The sequence below is a fragment of the Rhinatrema bivittatum genome, chromosome 13 (assembly GCF_901001135.1).
Source record: "Rhinatrema bivittatum chromosome 13, aRhiBiv1.1, whole genome shotgun sequence".
Taxonomy (NCBI): Eukaryota; Metazoa; Chordata; class Amphibia; order Gymnophiona; family Rhinatrematidae; genus Rhinatrema; species Rhinatrema bivittatum.
The window spans coordinates 57,873,499-57,895,585 of record NC_042627.1 but is presented as its reverse complement, the minus strand read 5'-3'; the positions used below and the strand labels follow the sequence as shown (position 1 = coordinate 57,895,585).

Sequence of the window (22,087 nt, the reverse complement as noted above, 5' to 3'; positions counted from 1 at the left end):
AAATGTTTTCTGTGTTGAAAGCATTTTTGTGTGCATAAAACATAGGAGCCAATGTAATAAGCTGCGCTAAAGCTGTTGTGGGTTTTTGTGCATGCTTGCGCGTGACTGCAAACATTTTTCCCATGCTGGTCTTAACGTGTGTATGTAATAACAGGTTCAGTGTGGGGAAAAACCCCACGCAGAAACCCACAGCTGGTTTTGTGCGAGTGCATACCGATGGCATGTAAAGGAGGCAATTAACTTTTCATGGGCTATGCAGGGAGCTGGGTATCAGTTAGTGCAGTTTTTGATTGTGGGTTTTTTAGCGCTTGGGTGAGGGCAGAAGTTAAGTTAAAGTGCGTTTCTATTGCTGGCATTAGTGTGGCTGTGTGTCTGTGCTCTGGGGTAATCATGGATTACCTTCACTTTTTCCGGTTTCTATGGTACACTTTGCTGTATTTCCCGTACTTGCTGGTTTCCGCCAGTAAGCTATCATGCGGTTGGAGACAGAACATGAAAGGGTTAGACATTGCTTTACCCACCTTCAGTTACACTCCCGGACCACTAACTTATTCACTGTTTTATGAAAGGGGAAGGCTTTCACATTAATGTGGGTTTCTGTGTGGCTTATTACATAGGGCCTTGAGTGCGCATATTTGTACACATTTTTGCACATTTAACTTTAGCATGGATTTTCTGCATGCATTCATTTGCATACCTATCCTTTATTATATCTTGCAGAGGCGCTTGCTTTTGCCACGCACACTAAAAAAATATATGTAGACGAGTACCGATTTCACTGCGGGTCTTATTACATCGGCCTCAATAGTTAGGGGAACAAAGTTGTGCTCTAATTCAAGTTACGTGGGATTAACAAGCAGAAAAAAATGTTTGTGCACATAAATCAGATTTTACACACAGAAAATGATCTGCGTAGATAAACCACGTTTTCTGCACAGAAGACATGGTTTATATGCATAAATCATGTTTTTATGTATGCTAAGGAGAAATTACTACTTTCCTGATAATTTCCTATCCTCTAAGGAAGGCAGGCCAATCCCCACAAGTGGGTCATGCACTTCTATCAGCAGATAGAGATGGAGAAAAAGCTGATGTCATGGCCATATAGCCCTGCCCCGACATCAGCCCGCTAGTATTCTCTGGAAAAGCCAAACTGTGGACAAACTAATTATACTTGAAAATAATTAACAACAATCAACCACTTGTGCTTCCAACTAATAGGCAACATTGAGCTCAGACCAAACAATGAACAATTACTAAACTGAAGGGCTGGTTAAGTCATCTACCAGTCCTCGAAATGAATAGCAAGAAGAACACTCTGCATTGTGCGCACCTAAAGGGCAAACCAAAAGCAAAAATCAGCAGCCGAGGGTGGGTTGGGGATTGGCCTGCCTTCCTTACAGGAAAGGAAATTATCAGGTATATAATAATTTCTCCTACCTCTGCACCCAGGTAGGCCAATTCCCACAAGTGGGATGTACCAAAGCTACTCCCGAACAGGGTGAGAGGCTGCCCACAGTCCAGTCAACACTGGCCACTCGATCATGGCATCCTCCCGAGCCTGAACATCCAAGTGGTAATGCTTGGAAAAGGTGTGTGTGGACGACCATGTCGCCACTCGGCAAATCTCAACAGGAGACAACAATCATAAGAACATAAGAAATTGCCATGCTGGGTCAGACCGAGGGTCCATCAAGCCCAGCATCCTGTTTCCAACAGAGGCCAAAACCAGGCCACAAGAACCTGGCAATTACCCAAACACTAAGAAGATCCCATGCTACTGATGCAATTAATAGATAAATAAATAAAAAAATAAATAAATAAATAGCAGTGGCTATTCCCTAAGAAAACTTGATTAATAGCCGTTAATGGACTTCTTCTCCAAGAACTTATCCAAACCTTTTTTAAACCCAGCTACACTAACTGCACTAACCACATCCTCTGGCCACAAATTCCAGAGCTTTATTGTGCGCTGAGTGAAAAAGCATTTTTTCCGATTCATTTTAAACGTGCTACTTGCTAACTTCATGGATTGCCCCCTAGTCCTTCTATTATCCGAAAGAGTAAATAACCAATTCACATTTACCCGTTCTAGACCTCATTTTCCTGCAGTTCGGAAACAGGAATTATGGTCTTCAAGTCCAATAGCCTCCTTAAGGTAGTCTCCACTGCCACCCTCTTCTGAGGGAAGTTGCATGGAGAAATCATAAAGGCATCCAGAGGAATGTGAAGGAATTCTAGCCATCCCAAATCACTTCCAGGACCCATTGGTCAGACGTGACCTGGACCCACCTATGATAAAAGCGAGATAGGCACCAGCAGATGTGCCCGGAAACTTCATTGGGAAGATCTAGAGGCTCCACTCCCGAAGCCCACATCCTTCTGAGGCCTTCTTGAGCAAAGTCTGAGACCTACTGAAGGGATGAGTTCTTTGACAGGAAGCCCTCCTATAAGGACGAAATTGCCTGTATTCTCAAGAGCGGTCACGTGTCCAAAAAGGACATGAAGTCAGCTTTTTATCTTCTGGCAAATGAGGGACCGAGGCTTCCTTCCACTTACTTGCTATCTTTTCCAATTCACTGCCAAATAAAAGAGAAGCCCTTACAGAGCAAATTAGTGAGATTGTACTTAGAAATGGTGTCTGCCGACTAATTTCGTAGCCACTATCAAGGATGCAACACATCTGGCGGCAGTGCACACAAGGTCACAGCTCACATCAGCTAAGAAGGCGGCTCTCAGTTCCACTTCTGCACTGCCACCCAAAACCATTCCCTCAGGCTCCTGAGAGAGACACACAGACTAGCTTGAGCTACCTGAAAAAAGGCTACCGGACCCAAAGCATTCAACTGAGGGAGGGACCCACCGGTATCACCTCAGGAGGCAAGTGGTGCTGTTCAGCTCTCGTTTTCTCCAAAATCTGTCCACTTTTTTTTTTTTTTTTTTACAAGCAGTCCCCAGTAGGGAAATGCATGTCCACCTGGAGATGGAGAATACTGGCGGGCTGATGTTGGGGCAGGGCTATATAGTCATGACATCAACTTTTATTCCGTCTCCATCTGCTGGCAGAGGTGCATAACCCACTTGTGGGGATTGGCCTGCCTGAGTGCAGAGGAAGCATTTTTTTTTTTTTTTTTTTATTTATGCATTTTCAATAATCTACACAAAACAGATTTGTATATTTATACAGATGATTCAACATTAAAGTATATATTAGTAATAATTTACCTATAAGGAAGCATTTTTAACACACTTTTAGGGTAGTATTTTTTTTTAACTTCTAATGCATTAATACACTATTAGCTTACTGCATTGGGAGTTCAATTTTTTTAACGTGTGTATTAACAAACTGTGCACTTAATTTCAGTGCACAGTTTTAACACCCAGCTTACTACATCGGCCTCCTATATAAACTTGCCATACCAAAACAACACTAACTTCCAGGACTCAAACAGCAAAAATCTTATGTATGAAAGGCAGCACTGCAAATATTACATTGGGTCCTAGAACAACAATACACTTACTACTAGGAAAACAGAATAAGTCAGACACTTACTGTCTTCTGCCTCTCATTCCCCTCTCCAATTAAGTTTCTTCCCTGTTGTTCTTCTGGCTGTTGTCCCTTTTTTTTGCTATCTTGTGTCTTCCATCCCTCATCCTCCTAGCCCTAATCCTTTCTCTAGCTTCTTCATCCCCATGTCCTCTGTCCCCTTCCTCTCTAGATTTGGTTTGCCCCAGCCCTGATTTCCTGTAAACTCTTTCTTCCTTCTACCCAAATGTAGTCCTCTCTCCCTTTCTGTTCCACCAGTCCCAGTCCTCTCTTCCCATCCTGGATCCTATCCAACTATCCTGGATCCTCCTTCCCATTTAATGCCCTCCAGCATCCAATTTACAATCTCCAGCTTCCTACCCCTCCCCCCACATTCCATGTTTTTTTTTCTCCCCTACCATCACCCCATATACGGAATCCCTTTCCCTGCCCCCACCACCTCATGCGAAATACCGGTAGTTCTCCAGCTCTGTACCTGCTTCCCAGTAATTTCAATTTTCTCCTCTCCTCAGGGGTATCACCAATTCTTCTTTGTGGTTCCCTGCCCCCCCCCCCCCCCCCAGGCTTGTATATGGCTGGCAGGAGGTTCGATTCTTAATAGTGCATCAGATTCCTCTACTGCAGTAGGCCAGTCTCAGAGTTTGTGTTGTGAGATTATGGGATTTCACACTTCTAACCTGAAGTCTGGCCTTGTGCAGTAGAGGAATATGATGCACTATTAAGAATTGAACCTCCTGCCAGCCATATACATGGCAAGGGGAAAAGAGGGGCCATGGAAGGTGACCCAACCTACCAGGCTTTCTGGAGCCTAGCTGACTCCTCAAGCCTTCTCATATTCTGGGCAACTATGATCAACACTGCTGCTAGCCGAATGGGCAATGCTGGCAGTGCCCAAGGTGCCCCTTGTTTCATGGCACCCAGGTGACCAGCTCACCTTACCCAAAGGCCAGCCTTGACCTAGATTTGAGAAAGTCTAGGCCAACTTGCCATAACAAAATCTATTTTGAATAGCTGTACAATGCAATTAATTTAGTATGCACTGTTCGTTTTATTTTGCTTTTAAGGGCACTTTAATAGCAAACAATATGGCAAATTACTTACCACTAGCACCAGGTAGAGAATTTAACTCATTGTTGGTTTATTAAGAAAAATGTTTTTGATACTTAAGAATGTACAGCAGCAGTTTTTGAGATTATGCAACATTTACTAACTTTTAAATAATGTGTATATTAAGTATAATTTTTACACAGCAATTACAAAACATGAAATATTATATTCCAATATTTTTGCGCATTATATATGATTTTGATACTCCAGCCAAAGTATCAGTATTTTTTTTAATAGGATACATGTTTATATTTCTTTGATCCATACAATTTGTTTTCAAAATAGTTATGTAGCTGAATGTAACTAAAGATGCATTTGAAATAAAAATGAAAAAAGTAGAACGTTACTCCTCAGCATGCTGTATATTTTATTATAGATTTCTAAAATGATGTAGTAAGCTATGTATTAAGATGTTTGTTCATGAGTAACATTTAACATATCAGTTAGCTTTATAAAAACAAAAAATTGAAAACTGACTGGTCGCAATAAGTTTGGTAAATCTACAGCCAATCCTGTAATTAGTGTTTCTGGGTAAAGCTATGAATTGGTGAGTTGTATAAGGCAAATGTGACCTACAAGAAACACAAAATGCCATAGAAAATGTAGGCTGCAAAGCAGCTTTCATGATGCTTCTGAGAGTTGGGATTGAATAAGGAATGGATCTTCCCACTAGGATCTGTAGGATACTTCTTCTAAATGACCCGTATTGACTGCTGTTGGAAACAGGATGCTGGGCTCAACAGATCACTTGACGCAATATGGCATTTCTCATGCTTAAAAGAACCCATCGGAAGTAAAATCTGCAATTGGTGATATTTGACCTTCAAGTCACACTAACAGAGAAGCAAGTTTTGAAAATTCATATTTAAAGTCATTTTTCATTTTAACCTTTAAATATAACTATTAATGCTGTCTAAATCTATACTATTGGCTCCTATACATTGTAAAAGGGGCCAATTTTTAAGGCCTTGAAGTCTGTGCAGCTCCTGAGCCATAGAGAACTGCAGATCTGCAGTGGATAGTTTGGTTGTGTAGGTACATAGAGGTTGATTCCTATTGTTCCACAGGGAATAATGATAAGCTAGTCTTCCAGTCTACTAGTTGGAAAAACAAACAAACTAGGTGAGAAACTGGTACCGCATTTAGGCAGTAGTGGCCAATGGGGTCCACTCTGGTGAAATGACCTTTGACACACAATAACCTGTCCTTAAAACTTAGTCATTCTGTATTATGAAACATCATCCCAGTCTCTCCAAAGTGCACTAAATGACTATCCTAGAACACCTATATCTCAATAGATTTATTATAGTGTGGGTTGCACATGTCTTTGTGTTGGAGAGAGCAGGTAGTGTGTGGGGGTATCGGTGTGAGTGGAGGGGGTGAGTGCCACAGAACTCCATCCTATGTCCAGTCCTTTTTACTCTCTTCATAACTGATGTTGGAAAAAGATTAGATGAGAAGGTGCAATGTTTGTGGATAATAAGATATGAAAATTTGCAACACAGTAGACATGACAATAGGAGATAGACACCACTAAGGTAGCGCAATGGAGAAATATCTAATATATCTGCAATATATCTAATGAGAGATGCTGGTAGAGGAAACATCTGTCATAACCATGTATTGAGTCTTGCCCTCCAAATTCCTCAGACCAAACATTCTTTTATCTTAAAACTGTATAAACTTATTACACTGTTTTTCAATGGACCTCTAACATGGTTATGCTTAGTAAAGATGTTAGCAGAATTCAGGCAGCAGAAATGAATTTTTTAAAGATTGGTTTAAAGGATGTAATAGGATTGGAAAAATGTTTGAAAACCATTGCGCTAGATTCTAAAGGAAAGGAAAAGGGGAGACATGAGGGAGCCACCTCTAACACCAATCAGGCAAAGTGAGGGAGGTGTGGAAGGAGGTAGAACCTGGGGGGTACTGTGAAGAATGGCTCTTAGGGGAGTTTGAGGAGTCATGAGAATGGAGTGAATGCTTAATAATGACAAGGAGGGGGCAAATGCTGCGGGAGGGGGAATGAAGAGGGGCAAATGCTGGAGGAGGGGGAATGACAAGGAGTGGGCAAATGCCGCATCTCAAAAAAGATATAACTGCGATGAAGAAGGTACAGAGAAGGGCGACCAAAATGATAAAGGGAATGGAACAGCTCCCCTATGAGGAAAGGCTGAAGAGGTTAGGGCTGTTCAGCTTGGAGAAGAGACGGCTGAGGGGGGGGATATGATAGAGGTCTTTAAGATCATGAGAGGTCTAGAACGGGTAGATGTGAATCTGTTATTTACACTTTCAGATAATAGAAAGACTAGGGGGCATTCCATGAAGTTAGCATGTGGCACATTTAAAACTAATCGGAGAAAGTTCTTCTTCACTCAACGCACAATTAAACTCTGGAATTTGTTGCCAGAGGATGTGGTTAATGCAGTTAGTATAGCTGTGTTTAAAAAAGGATTGGATAAGTTCTTAGAGAAGTCCATTACCTGCTATTAATTAAGTAGACTTAAAAAAAAGGCACTGCTCTTACTAGCAATGGTAACACGGAATAGACTTAGTTTTTGGGTACTTGCCAGGTTCTTATGGCCTGGATTGGCCACTGTTGGAAACAGGATGCTGGGGTTGATGGACCTTTGGTCTGACCCAGCATGGCATGTTCTTAATGAGGAAGGATTGAATCCTGGGGAATGACAAAAGAAGGGGCAAAAGCCTGGGAAGTATGAGAAGCGTTCAAAGCTGGTTTGGAGGCTAGCAGAGGACACAGGAGCCAACTTTTCAAAATGATTGGGGGTACTAAACAACACAAAGTTACCCTTCCTTGGACACAGTGAGTTTGCTCAATGTTAGGGTGCTCAAGCATCCTGTGCACCCACAGAGCTGGCATCTATGGGCAAGGACAGGAGACAAGAACAGGGACGTGCACGTAGTGGGTTTTTTTCTCCCTCTGCAACACTAAAATGGAAGAATTACAGTATGTGATTTCCAATGAAAATTAATTTATTTTTAAGAGCTTTGGATAACTACAATCTGATTAAGGTTTCAGTCTGCCGATGATAAAGCCCAGTTTACAATGGACCCGTTAGGCGTAAGGTATGGTAAAAATACATCGTTATTTGGCTCCTGGCTGTTTCAATAGCAAATCATAAAAAAACCACAAGGCATATAAGAAAATCTGAGGGTAAATAAAACACGGTTACAAACTCGAGGGTCTGCGCCCTGGACCCTACCTATCAGGCACCTACTCCAGGGAGCACAGTGCGTCCTAGCGCGAACACAGACGCACTAAGCTCCTCCGCCAATCGAGGAGAACCGAGCTTCCCGCTGCCTCTCGCGCCAGCTTTCGAACAACGGCGGGCAGCACTACAACCTAACCAGGGGCAAACAAGTTCCTCCTCTTCTCAGACCCCCAGCTGTACAGATGTGGATCCGCCACTCCCAGTGGAACACTGTTTGCAAGGTTGGGTGCGCCGGCAGAGAAAAGCATTCTGACAAGCGATTGGAGGATCGATGTGTCACTCCTGCTACGGTGGCCGAATGAGGAGCTGCAGTCTTTTGACTGTTAAGAGGGAAGGGAAAGGCAGGCGTGAGCTGGTTTGAGTTTCCTGATGGGAGTTCCGAGGGAGCTGTGTTTATGTTTTAATTTAATGTGGTGTGAGAAGCCGGGTTATATACGGTCCTCGGTGAGTGGTTTTTTATTATTTTCCTGGAAGGTCCTGGTTTTTCTGAGGAAAGAGGCTGCGATGACGGACTCGTACCGGAAGCCAAACTAATGCAGGGGGTGGTCGGCCTCACGGTAAACTACGGAGGGGTTTTCTTTAAATCTGTCTGCGTGAGCTGCTGGTTACCTCGAGTGGGTTAGGAAGCCAAAGCAACGAGAAGCAGGTCCTCATCGCCTCTGGCAGGAGCTGGGTCCGTGCTGAGTCCACTGGCCCTGCAGGTATGGAGAACATAAACACCGTTTTCTTCTTTAGAGCATGCAGACCATTATTTGAATGCTTTGCATCCCTTTGGAAGTGCTTTTTAAACAGCTTTCAAGGTAGTCGTGTTGGTGGAGTGTTGCTGTTAACTTATGTAGCCAGATAGTATATGAATGGGTACTTGTAGCTTTAATTGTATCAGCAGATGACGAAAACATGAAAATTAAGTGGTTTCTGATGTCATTCAGACCATGCTGTAAAATCGAGCCCCATGGTCCGAGCACGTTATCTTGTTAAAAGGCTGTACTTTTGCTTGGAGCGGCTGTGTCAAGAACAAATGACCTCATTTGGAATATGATCTGATTAATTTATATTTTGTATGCAGTGCTAATTGTGACATTGTCAGTATGTAGTTCAGATTTTTGCTATTAAGATTGCTGTCTGAGAAATTGTGGTTTAGCTACCTTAAAAATTTCAAAAGTAGGGACTTAGCATTTTGTAGTGCATTTTTATGCAAAACACAAAAAACATTCAGGTTGAATTAAAAAAGTGGTACATAGTCATATTCACTGATGGGTGATATGTTCTTATTATGAGAAACTTAAGATATGCCATGGAGCCCAGCATCCTATCTCTGACAGTTGCCAAGCTAAGCCACAGGTACCTGTCAGATCCCAAAAAGAGTAGATTCATTTCTTGTTGCTCATTCATTGTGATAAGTGGTGGCTTTCCACTACGTGGCTAATTATAGTTTATGGATTTTTTTTCTTCCAGGAACTTGCCCAGACTCTTTAAACCCAGCTACGCTAGATGCTTTGACCAAGTCCTTTGCCAACAAATTCCACAACTTGATTATGCATTGAATGAAAAAAATACTTTGATTTGTTTTAAAACTGCTATGTGTTAGTTTTATGGTGTGTTCCTTAGTGTTTTCAACCCACTTATGATTTTACATCCTTTTTCATATACTCTGTCACTTCTCCCAGCTGAAAAGCCCTAACCTGTTCAGCCTTTCTTCACAAAGGAGCCGCTCCATCCCATTTATCATTTTGTTACCCTTTCCTGTACCATTTCTAGTTCTGCTTTACCCTTTTTGAAATGAGGTGACCAGAACTGCTTACAGTACTTGAGGTATGGTCACACTATGGATTGATATAGAGGTATGATTTTTTTTCCATCGAGTGCCATACGTTTCTCCCATGATTTTGTTTAAAAGCTGCACGATCTCCTTTATTATATAAATGTTAGTGCCAGCAGCCGAATTCCATCCTATTGGAATAGGCTCCCCATCCCCAAACTGTTCCCCAGTTTCTAACATTGTAAAACCCTCTTCCCTGCACCATTGTCTTATCCATAGGTTGAGACTCCAGAGCTCATCCTCCCATTGAATGGGGAGCATTTCTGAAAATGTAACCCTGGGTGCTCTAAGTTTTAAAATGTGTTACCTAAAAACCTAAATTAGACTTTCAGAACCTCCCTCCTGCACCTTCCTATGGTCATTGGTATCCATATGTACCACAACAGCTGGCACTTCCACTATATTCTCTAAAATCCTATTTAGATGATGCATGAAGTTTGCTATCTTGGCACCAGGCAGGCAACCAACAAAGTGATCTCCATCCACTCATTTATCTACTTTCCTAATGATCAAATTGCCAACTACACAGGCAGTCTGGGCATGTGCCCCTGGAGAGACATTCTTGGTATGAAAGAATAAGCTAACACCCAGAGGGCAAATCCTGCCACACAAAGGCAATGCTGTCCTTCCTAGTGATCTTGCTTTTCTAAAGCAGCTCAGGAGAGGCCAAATGGGAGCTGGGACCACTCTACTGTTACTGAAGGTCTCTACCTCTTTACATCAGCTCCTCCAGGTCTGTCACTTTGGCCTGTGGCGATCAGACTAGCTCTCTGAAAGCCAGGAGCTCTTTGCAACAGGTGTGCATACACAACGTCTCACCAGCAGGTACATAATCATACATATGACATTCGGTGCAAAAGACTGGATAGCCTCCATCCCACTACTGGAGTGCTGTCTGTATCTTAATGTTGAGTTGTCAAAGTTTTATGGGGATGCTTATCCAATTTAAAATATCAGGTATATTTAAGAGACTTATTGTTGAAACTTATGGGGTTTTTTTAAACTATTATTCCACTTATTATTTTATAGACCACTATCATATCTCCTCTCAGGCGTCTCTTCTCCAAGTTGTAGAGTCCTAACTTCTTAGCCTTTCTTCATAAGGGAAATTATTCCATCCCCTTTATCATTTTGGTCACTCTTCTCTGTACCTTCTCTAATTTTGCTAAATTTGTTTTGAGATGTGATGACCAGAACTGCACACAGCAGTCAAGATGACATTGCACCATGGAGAGATACAGAGGCATTATGATAGTCTCTGTTTTATTCTCCATTCCTTTCCTAATAATCCCTAGCATTCTATTTGCTTTCTTGGCTGCTGCTGCACACTGAGCAGAAGAATTAAATGTATTTTCAATAATGACACCTAGATCCTTTTCCTGAGTGGTGCCTCCTAATGTGGAACATTACATTGTATAGCCATAATTAGGGTTATTTTTCCCTAAGTGCGTCTCTTCGCACTTGTCCACATTACATTTCATTTTCCATTTGCATGCCCAGTTTCCCACTTTTACAAGGTCCTCTTGCAATTTCTCACAATCCTCTTGTAATTTATCAACTTTGAATACTTTTGTGTCATCAGAAAATTTGATCATCTCAATTGTTGTTTCCATTTCCAGGTCATTTTTTTTTTTTAAATTCTTTATAACTTTTCAAGATTTTACAAATCAAAACCAGTTCATAACAGACACAGCGGATATCCCACATAGACTAGTTTTTAAATTTACAGAAAAATTTCCACAAAATAATATTATGTGTTATATCCTAATTTAACATCAATGATTCCAATCTCGGGCTAGAATATGGGAGTTTTACAAAGTAAAATCAATTAGAAAAAAACTTAAGATATGGCGGACACAAGAGACCTACTTTTCTTTTATAATTATCTCTGGGGATGATGTAGGGTGTTTTTTTTATTCTATAAATCCTGCTAGTTGCTCTGGCATAAAGAAAATATTACATTCATCCCTCCTTTTAACTAAACCTTTGCAGGGAAAATGTAACAAAAAAGTGTAGCCAAGTGCAATTACATCTTGACGAAGAACTAGAAAATTGTTTCGTCTTTGCTGGGTCACTAATGCTAGGTCCGGAAATATTTTGACATTCGAATCATGATACTTTATGGGATATTTCCTAAAGTATACTTTCATTATCTTATTTACATCAAAATTTGTAATTAGAGAGATCCACAGTGTTCCTTTATCAATTACTACCAATTCTGAATCCTCTAGAAAATTTGTCAAGTCTCCTTGGAACAGTATGTTGGAATCTCTATTTACTCTTCTAGAAATAGGTAAAAAGTAACAGGTATTCACAACTGGCATATACACATCTGTAAAGCCCAAAACCTCAGAGAAAAATGTTTTAAATGTAATATATGGAGTTTTTCCTACTATTCGTGGAAAATTTAATAAGCGCAGATTTAGACTCTTAGCATTATTTTCAAGAGTCTCTATACATCTTGCCAACGTTTCTTGGTCCTTGGCTACTACGGCTTTAAATTCTTGAATCTTTTCATCTTTCTTTTCCAGCAGAGAGACCCTACTATTTGTCTCACTTAGTTTCTCTTTCATTTCAGACAAATCTTGAAGATGTTTAATGTTAGCTTCGTCTAACTTTTGGCAGGCAATTTTCAATTCTGATTTAAACCCTACCACCAGGTCCCAGAGTCCATCTAGGGCAGGGATGGGCAATTCCGGTCCTCGAGGGCTGCAAACCAGTCGGGTTTTCAGGATATCCTTAATGAATATGCATGAGAGAGACCTGCATACACACTGCCTCAGTTGTATGCAAATCTATTTCATGCATATTCATTAGGGGTATCCTGAAAACCCGACTGGTTTGCAGCCCTCAAGGACCGGACTTGCCCACCCCTGATCTAGGGTCACCACAGGGGGACGGGACGGGTCACCACCAGTTCCGCCATCTGCACCGTTCTCTCCTGTACCTGCTACACCGCATAGTCCGGGTTCGATGGTGATCCCTCCGGTTTGCTGTCCCAACCTCGATGTTCCTCTTGCGCCTTCCTCCTCACTCTCCGCAGGATCCAAATTGAGGATTTTGTCCGGTGGAGTTAAAGTTCGTGGCATCTCCAGATCAGAAATCCCATCAGCCTCGGGAGCAACCCCGGAAGTAAAAACATTTCCCGGGTCATCCTCGACATCCTCTCCGTTCCCTCTCTGTGCTGGTGGCCTCCTCAGATCAGGGCTCAGCGATGCCTCCTCCAAGAGCACGAGAGGCTCTCCCCCACCGCTCTGCCCAGTGGGCTCCTCGAGGTGTGGACAAGAAGCGTATAATTTCCTGTTGGATAGGTGAGGGTAGAGGCTCCATGTTTGGGTGGTATAATTCAAGTTTGTAGAGAAAAATTTGAAATTATGCGCTGATCTTAACAGCGTTCAGCTCGTGCCGCCATCTTAACCGGAAGCCTCCAGGTCATTTATAAATATATTAAAAAGCAAGAACAGATCCCTGGAGCATGCCACCTTTCTTCATTGGGAACATTTACCATTTAGCCCTACTCTCTGTTTTCTATCTTTTAATAATTGACAATCCACAATAGGACACTGCCCCCATCCCATGACTTTTTAACTTTCTAAGAAGTCTCTCAAGAGGGACTTTGTCAAATGCTTTTTGGAAATCCAGATACAGTATATCAACTGGCTCACCTTTATCCTCATGTTTATTTACAACCTCAAAAAATTATAGCAAATTTGTGACGCAAGACTTCCCTTGGCTAAATCCATGTTGGCTTTGTCCCATTAAACTATGTCTATCTATATGTTCAACAGTTTTGTTCTTTATGATAATTTCTACCATTTGGTCTGGCACAGACATTAGACTTGCTGGCCTGTAGTTTCCTGGATCACCCCTTGATCCCTTTTTAAAAATCAGCATTACATTGGTACCTAAAAAAACTGGAGGGTTGCCATAGACAGTTACTGATAGTTTAGAAATTTCCAATAGCAAGTTTGCAATTTCATTTCTCAGTTCTGTTAGCACTCTGGGATATATATACCATTTGGTCTAGGTGATTTGCTACTCTATTTTGTAAGTTTGCCTTAATACATCTTCCAGGTTCACTGAGATCTGTTTCATTTCCTCTGAAACATCACTTTTTGAATATTATTTCTGGCATGGATATATCATCTCTCTAACAATCCACCAACCAGGATCACACCTCTGCACAGAGTGTGATATTTCAATTTATTGAGACCTTCATCAAAAATCCGCTGTATTGTTTCACTTCATTCAGCGGTAGATATAATCATTGGTTTCACTATTGGTTTCTTACATTTTTATATTGCTATTAAAAACCTAGGGCTTACCTTAATTCTTGATTGTCATAACTGAAGACAGTCCATCTCTCCACACTTATTTATTTATTTATTTTAATATATTTCTATACCGGACTTCATGAATGGGATTCATATCAGGCCGGTTTACATGGAACTAGGGGATTAACAAGTGTAACCAAACAAGAAGGCTGAAACAAGCAAAGTTACATATAACAAGGGGATTGAACTTGGGGGCTATAGTAGCTAGAAGTAGACAGAGAGGAATTAAGTACATATAAATAATGTAAGACTGGTTATTAGATTAGTAAACATCTAATTCCTTGGGCTGAGTCTGAGACATTTTGAGTTAGGGGAAGGCTTGGAGGAAAAGCCATGTCTTAAGTTTTCTACGAAAGGTAAGAAGGCAGGGTTCCAGTCTTAGGTCTGTCGGTAATTTGTTCCAAAGGACTGGGCCTGCTGTGGAGAAGGAACGTTCTTTGGTGGATGTTAGACGGGTGGATTTAGTAGGTGGGACTAGAAGGGTTCCTTTATATGCTTCTCTGATGGGTCTTTCTGAAGAGTGGTGTTTGAAAGGGGTCTGAAGGTCTAGTGTGAGCTGTTTGTGGATGGTTTTGTGGATTATGGTGAGGGCTTTATGTAGAATTCTGTATTTTATTGGCAGCCAGTGTAGGTTTCGGAGGATGGGGGTGATGTGAGCACGTCGGTTGTTGTTGGTTAAGATTCTGGCTGCTGCGTTCTGGAGCATTTGTAGAGGTTTTGTTGCTGAGATGGGGAGGCCCAGGAGTAAAGCATTACAATAGTCAGTTTTCGAGAATAATGTAGATTGAAGGACGGTTCTGAAGTCCTGGAAGTGGAGAAGGGGTTTGATTCTTTTTAGAACTTGAAGCTTATAGAAACAGTCCCTGGTGATATTATTAATTGATTTCTTTAAGTTCAGATGATTGTCTAGTATGACTCCTAAATCTCTTGTTTGAGAGATCTGTGTGTCAGGAGCTGTAATATCGGTGTTGGTCGAGTGCTCAGGAGAGATAAGAAGGATTTCTGTCTTGGATGCGTTGAGGACCAGGTTCAGGCTGGAGAGGAGGCTTTTTATGGACTTCAGGCAATTTTCCCAGTAGTCAAGCGTTTTTGGCAGGGATTCTATTATGGGGATCAATATCTGAACATCATCTGCATAGAGGTAGTGTGTTAATTTTAGGTTAGTGAGCAGATGGACTTTATTTTTTTGGTATTTACATGGACATTTGACTTCATTCAAATGTCCATGTAAATACCCCAGGGACTCTTTCTGTATAACTGTTATACAAATCTCCCATTAATACATAGAGTCCAGTTGGGAAAACTGCACTGTGATTGTAGTATTAGTTGTTAATAGTTGAAATTTACTGATAATATATTTAGTACTAGTATTTATTCCATTTATTTTTTTCCCCTCAGCATAATCCTATAGGATCCTATCACAGTTTCTGAAATTAGATTATTGTAGATGGCTACTTCTAGCTATATACCTCTGTAATATCATAGAGAATATACCAGGAAGGGGAAATTGCATTATCTATATAGTAGAGATGTGAATCTGATGCCGGTTTCGTTTTCGTAAAACCGCGGGAAATTTCGTATCTCCCGCGGGTCGGTATTTTTTTTTTCGTGGCAAATCATTTTCGGTTTAGCATGCAGCAATGGGAGTTAGTGCGCGCTAAACCGAAAAACGATTTTTACGAAAATTTGTGGAAAATGTAATTGTTTATTGGTTTTACCAATACATGACGAATTAGGAAATATCGTACAATTTCCTAATTCGTCAAAAAACGAATGCTCATCCCTACTATATAGAAGAGGCCCATTGGAAAAATACACTACATGATGCTGATATTTGAAGCAAGCTTAGTTTATGAGAAACCATGTGTTATTGAGGATTTATGAATGTGGACTATACTGACAAACCTCCAGTTTAAGCAGTTTTTACTGTCTTCTTCTTTTCCATTAGATTTCAAGAAAGTATGGGACAAATTGGGGTACTTAATGAGCAGACATGTTCAGCCTTATCATGTGGCATTCTGCTTTTATCTTTCTATGCAAAGTAAAATCCTATACCAGGGCTTCCCAAACCTGTCCTGGGGACCTTACAGCCAGTCGGGTTTTCAGGATAGCTACAATGAATATGTATGAGACACATTTGCAAACCATGGAGACTCAGTATATGCAGATTTATCTCATGCATATTCATTGTGGATATCCTGAAAACCCAACTGGCTGTAAGGTCCCCAGGACAGATTTGGGAAGCCCTGTACCCAGTGCAGATTTTCTCCCAAGTTATTCCAGGTTGGTGACCTGGCATTATTTTGAACTGTGGCAAATTGCAGCTCTAGAGGAAGCTGGAAGCTGCTGCTGGCACCAGCTTGATACCTTGTATTTTTTTTTATTTTTTGTGAAATCACTACTGCATGTATGGCTTAAAAGTATAGATAAGATAACGTGGCCAATGAATAAGGAGAAGATTTCCCTTTTTGTCCATACCACTTCTAATGGGAGGCTGTCCCTAATATTGACCAATATTTCTATGAAGAAATGCTTCCTTACATGACTCCTTAGTCTGATCCCTTCCATTTCTGGACTATTTCATACCTCCTTGGATTATTCACTACCATGTAAAATATAATATTGTACCTTGCAGAAGGAAAAGTTGTTATAAATTTTTATTTTGTTTTGCGATACTGAAGCATTTCAACTTATCATGCTAGTCTTTAGGAGCATATGGAAGATAAGGTTATTATGACTGATGTCATATAAAATTTGGTTATTATCTTTGGTTCAATGCATTATTAAACCATAATTGCTAGAAACTGGAAGGGTATAACAGTGGCCAGACAATCTGTTTCTTTTAAAAACTTGCTACTTGCTACATTGGAGGCAGGATGCTGGGCTTAGATCAATCTTTTTTCTAACATTTGAGGGAATAATAGTGAGAAATTAGTCAACTTGCCAAAGTATCAGATACCCCTTTTCTTAATGAAATAATTGGGCACTGTCTGTGGTTAATAACAGCTATTAAATGTTACCATCTGTGAGATCTCTGCTTCTATTTCATGCACATTATTTTCTTCATTAGATCTAACTCTCTGCCTCTTTTTGCTATTCCCTTATTTTTTGTCCTCCCATTTAAATTGTTAAAATGCAATATTAATCATTTCCACTTTTTATTTCCCGTGTACATGCTTAGGAGAATTTGACACACAGTTTGTCTGGACGAAGCTACCAAATAAAACTTTGTTTTCTCGTTGATCAATTTTATTAGGTTTCAAAAGTTTGAAAAGACCCTAAGCATAAAACGCACAATGTCACTTGATTTCGACAGCGGAGCTCTACAAACTCAGCATGAAGACGAAGAAGAATATGATAAAGAGGACTATGCTAGAGAGCAAGAGGTAAGAGTTTAGAATCTGAAAATGTCTTTGTTTAAAATAATCCCTCTTCTGTTTTGGTCTATCGATTTGGACCATGGCACTATGCATTGCAGCGCAGGAGACTTGAGTTCAAGGCTTCTCTCTGAAACGGCCAGCAGGGCTTGGGCATGCTGTGGGGGTGATGTGCTCAAGCCTGTCCCTAGAGGCACACCTAACTAAGCTGTTTTTCCAAGATATCCCTAATGAATATTCATGAGAGAGATTTGCATAGATTGGAGACCCTTTGTATGCAAGTCTATCTTTTGCATATTCATTGCAGCAATCCTGAAAACCTGATAGGTGTACCGTCAATTTACTGTGGTGATCCCTGCTGGATGCGACATGGTTTTGAGGAGGATTATGCCATTTTTATTGTTAAGCTTGAAAGTTGCTCTAACACAGAAATAGAAAGCCACCTCTTAGAGCTGGTGTGGGTACTTTTGTTGCCTCAGTATGCTGTCTGGAATAAAGAAGGGGTATGAAAAAATGCATTTCTTTTATTCTGACACCCATTTTGATGAATTTCATTCTAGAAGCAGATTTGTGTCTATGCATTCAAAATGATAAGGCAGTCAACATTTTTTTTTAAATAGTTTGGTCAACCATTATTGTGAATATAAGTAGTACAGCACTACTGCAAAGGTCATATAAAAAGCCATTTTTCACTAAATTCTGATAGTTGCTTGTGCTATCAATTTCACAGTGGTGATGGCGAGTAAAGCTAATATCTGGGAACAACCGGAGGCAGAGTAGGAGAGGGGCAAACCGTTTTCCATTTCTTCAAGTAAAGGCCTGTCTGGTGAAATTCAGGGTCATCCTTTTCACTCTGACTTTATATAACCAGAAACTAGAAGGGACAAGACTTCTATGGGTTACGACTGCCTAAATCAATGTGGTTCATGTGACCGGAATGCAGTTGGAGTGGAGAGGTTTGTAAGCAAGAATATCTTTCTCCTCATTACTCTCATCTTCCATTATATTTACAAAAGCAGATTGCAAAGGTGTTAGCAGTCTGACATAGCCAGTATCTGTGCCCCCTTTCCCCATCAAACACGTTTTAATACTAATTGTGGTAAGTTTTTTTTTTTTATAGAAAGTGACAAAGAGTGGCTCAGAGGGAGCACAAAATAGTTAAACGATGACTGAGCAGGCTGTGACTTTTTAATTCTTCTTTTGTTCAATGGCGCTTAAAAAATATTAGAAAAACAAAACACACCTTCTGAAGCTTTACCTTGGTTCTCATTTTCAGAACAAAGGAGACATGTTTGTCTGTGACCTTGATAGGAGCTGGCGTTTTCTTTCTTTCAGGATCAGATTACTCCTACCAGCTGCTCTTCTGGCCTTCTTGGTTAGATTACAAAAAGGCTGCAGTTTTATAGTTTATTTTTGGGATTGTTTATGAAATTTGGCAGGAAAATGTGTAATGTTTGGGGTTTTTTTTCCCCTTCTACACCAAATGAAAAACGGTGGCAGAGAATTTTCTGGATTGAGAAGATGGGACATCTGCTATGTTGGGGAGCCAATTTAGGAAATACGATGTGCATAAGATTATGCACATCTCCATTCCATTGACATAATTAAATCTACAGTAAGGCAATACAGTTGGTAACTTCATCTCTTCTCTCTGCCCCAAGCAGATTGCCAGTGATCCCAAGAGAAATCCTAGCTCTCTTGTCACAACTTTCACACAGACAGACAGTAGAAATAAGTGTTTTCTTTGCCAGACATATTCTTTCATAGTAAAAGAGTAAAGGTTAAGATTTCTGAATGTACAGTGCAGCCCTGCTTTATCGGGTGCAGCTACCTGATTTACTGTCCACCACTGATTCTGTGAAATATTGAAGAGAGTAAGGCATCACATCAGCTAGTGCTGGTGTCCTTGCTACAAATGAAACCTTGAAATACAGTTTCTTGAGCAGTTTACTTTTGTATCACATGTTAAATTATAGTTATCAAATGTAGCAAAATGTTTAAACTTGCTTTTCAAATCAGTGTCTATATTTGATTATTAAATATAATTAGAAGGGATTTATTTGCCAGAAGAGTCTGAATTAGTTAATATTATAGGATGTAGTTTGGGTAATTGCCAGGTTCTTGCGGCCTGGTTTGGCCTCTGTTGGAAACAGGATGCTGGGCTTGATGGACCTTGGGTCTGGACCCAGCATGGCAATTTCTTATGTTCTTACTTGGGAACTACTTTCATTGTTATGTGTAGTCAAGCTATTGGAACAATGTTAAGTTTTGTATCCCACTTTTAAATGTTTTTTCTTATTATATTAAGCTCTGAGTACAGGTAGTATAGGGGAAATTACTGAAAACAAACACCGGAAGCTCACATACACATGTAGGGCATGATTTTAAAAAGCATTTACTCGAGAAAATGCACTTTACTTAAGTGGGCTTTTGAAAATTGCTCCAGTATATGCCATTGAATTGTCCATAGAATTTACTTGCGTAAGTGCATTGTACTCAGATAAATGGCTTTCGAAAATTGCTACAATGGTAGTTACATTTATGCACGTAACTCCTTTTGAAAATTACCCCCTTAATGTAACATAAAGACCCTCATAATAGGCACCACTGGCTCAAATTTAAATGGCCTTTGTTTGCCTGATAGGGCTAGTCTATAAATGTGACTATTCACTGTATATTTTTTGAAAACTTTTTTTTTTTCATTATTGCAAGCAAAAACAACGTATCTTACAAGGTGATTGCAAGAAGTAATTCATAGAAAGATGGTGACATAATCACTGTCCATGTTTCAAATAAGAATTCTGCATTAGGGGTATTTTTTGTAATCATGTACATTTCAAATGATCGGGATATCCTATTAGTGCATTATTATATATCTTCAAGTGTTCAATTAGTTCATTTTCTTGAGGTTTCCGTCTCTCTCTAGGACCTCAGAGAGAGACGGAAGCCTCGAGAATACGAGCTAGGGTATCCCGATCATTTGAACTGTACACGATTATGATGAATACATCCTGATGCAGAATTCTAATTTGAAACATGATCTGTTTTGGGGGTTCTCTTGATTATATTACCATCTTTCTTGTGATCATCTTGTAAGATAAATTGTATTTACTTGCAATAATTTACACGTGTATATACCTGTGTGCGTGCCGAAAATAAGTGGATGGAAAAGGGGCAGTGCATGGGTGTTCTGGGGGGAAGGGCGCAATGCGTGTAACTTCCTATTTTAAAACCGAAGGCTGCAGCGTGTGGCAGTTTGTTAGTCATGTAACTTTACTGCCGTTCCTGATGAGAGTCTGATCTCACGTAGTAGGGCTTATAGGACGGGGGGGGGGGGGGGGGTCGGTCTGAGACAACAGGGGAGGCGTGCAAGATGAAGAGCCAGAGGGATCTGAAAGACCTCTATAGTCCACCAGTTTCCCTCCTGTAAGCATGTTTTAAAGTCCGCTTACCAACGTGCGTTTAAAGCTGTCAAATTCCTAGGGAAGATACGTGAAGTAGGTTTGCTCGAGTAACCTCTTAAAATTAGGACCATAGTTACATGTGGTAGGCGTATCTCCGCTTGTGCACCGATTCTCTGCGTGTATGGGCGCACGCGTGCTCATTTTAAAATTAACCTGACTATTCATTTAAAGAAATTCCTGACACCCATCGGCCTCTCTCATACTAAAGCACCAGTTATGATACGGATGAGCTGCTGCCGTAGCACTAACGGCTAAGCACTGCACTTTGGGCAGTTTAATAGATAATCCTACCTTGATCTTTTAAAAATGTTTTATTATTAGGCAGTACTTTGGTGCAATGCACTGCCATAAACATAATGTGGCTTAAATCTACCTATGCAGGCCACTACCTAGGATTGAAATTTATAAATGCCTGCAAATCTCTCTCAAGCATATTCATTGTGGACATCCTGAAAACCTGACTGGGTTGAGAACCACTGCACTGTAACTATTGTGGTTTCACAGGTGCTCTAGTTATGCTTTGATTAGCTGGTTGACTACAAGGTCATCTGTTGCTGTTCGTAATGCTGGTTTTCTATTGTACCGAGACCTTTTGTTAGCTCAGATCAATAATTCATAAAGTAATTTTTTACAGAACTATTTCTCACTGTTTTGTACAACTTACCAAGCAGATTGCTCTTTTTCACTTGCGCATCTCTGCGGCATTTTATTTTTAGCAGTGTTCATATTAGGAATGTTCCAACAGATCATTTGTGCTCAGTTGTCTGTTTGCTGATTATCAGTTTGCAGTTGATAGCAATTGTGACTTTTTTTTTTTCTTTTTTTTGGAACAAGCATATTACAGTAAAAGGTGTGATGATCCTGCCTAGAATTAAAGGAACTATGAGACATGTTTGGATTAGCTGGTGCTTTTTTATATTTGTATTTATAAATTGTATTTATATTTTGTTTTTCTATTTTTATTTCTAAGTGATGCGCTTAATACCAGGGAAGCTTTAAAGTCTCAATATGGGTGATACATAGCCCATTGTACTGCTTGTGTCTTTTACATCATTCTTGCTTTTGTCCAGACATTCTTGCCCCCATTGCCAAATTGTTGACTATTATCACAGATGGTTTTAAGATCTATGCTGATGATATTCAGTTTTACATAAAAGTTCAACATTTGTGGCAAGAAACAGTTGATTCTTTACTTTTATGTATGGA

General features: G+C 40.3%; 1 protein-coding gene across 2 annotated transcripts in view; it reads left to right on the top strand.

The window, feature by feature from the left end:
* Positions 1-8,171: 8,171 nt before the first annotated feature.
* The window catches only part of CEP152 (centrosomal protein 152), a 126,919-nt gene continuing 113,003 nt past the window's right edge, over positions 8,172-22,087 (top strand). Inside the window, exons 1-2 of one of the 2 annotated variants that reach the window (XM_029575131.1) lie at positions 8,172-8,331; positions 17,297-17,426. In XM_029575131.1, the coding sequence (XP_029430991.1) occupies positions 17,337-17,426 (90 nt within the window). In that variant the 5' untranslated portion in view covers positions 8,172-8,331; positions 17,297-17,336. Of the gene's footprint in view, positions 8,589-17,296; positions 17,427-22,087 lie in introns of both variants that reach the window. The other variant, XM_029575130.1, reaches the window with a different exon arrangement.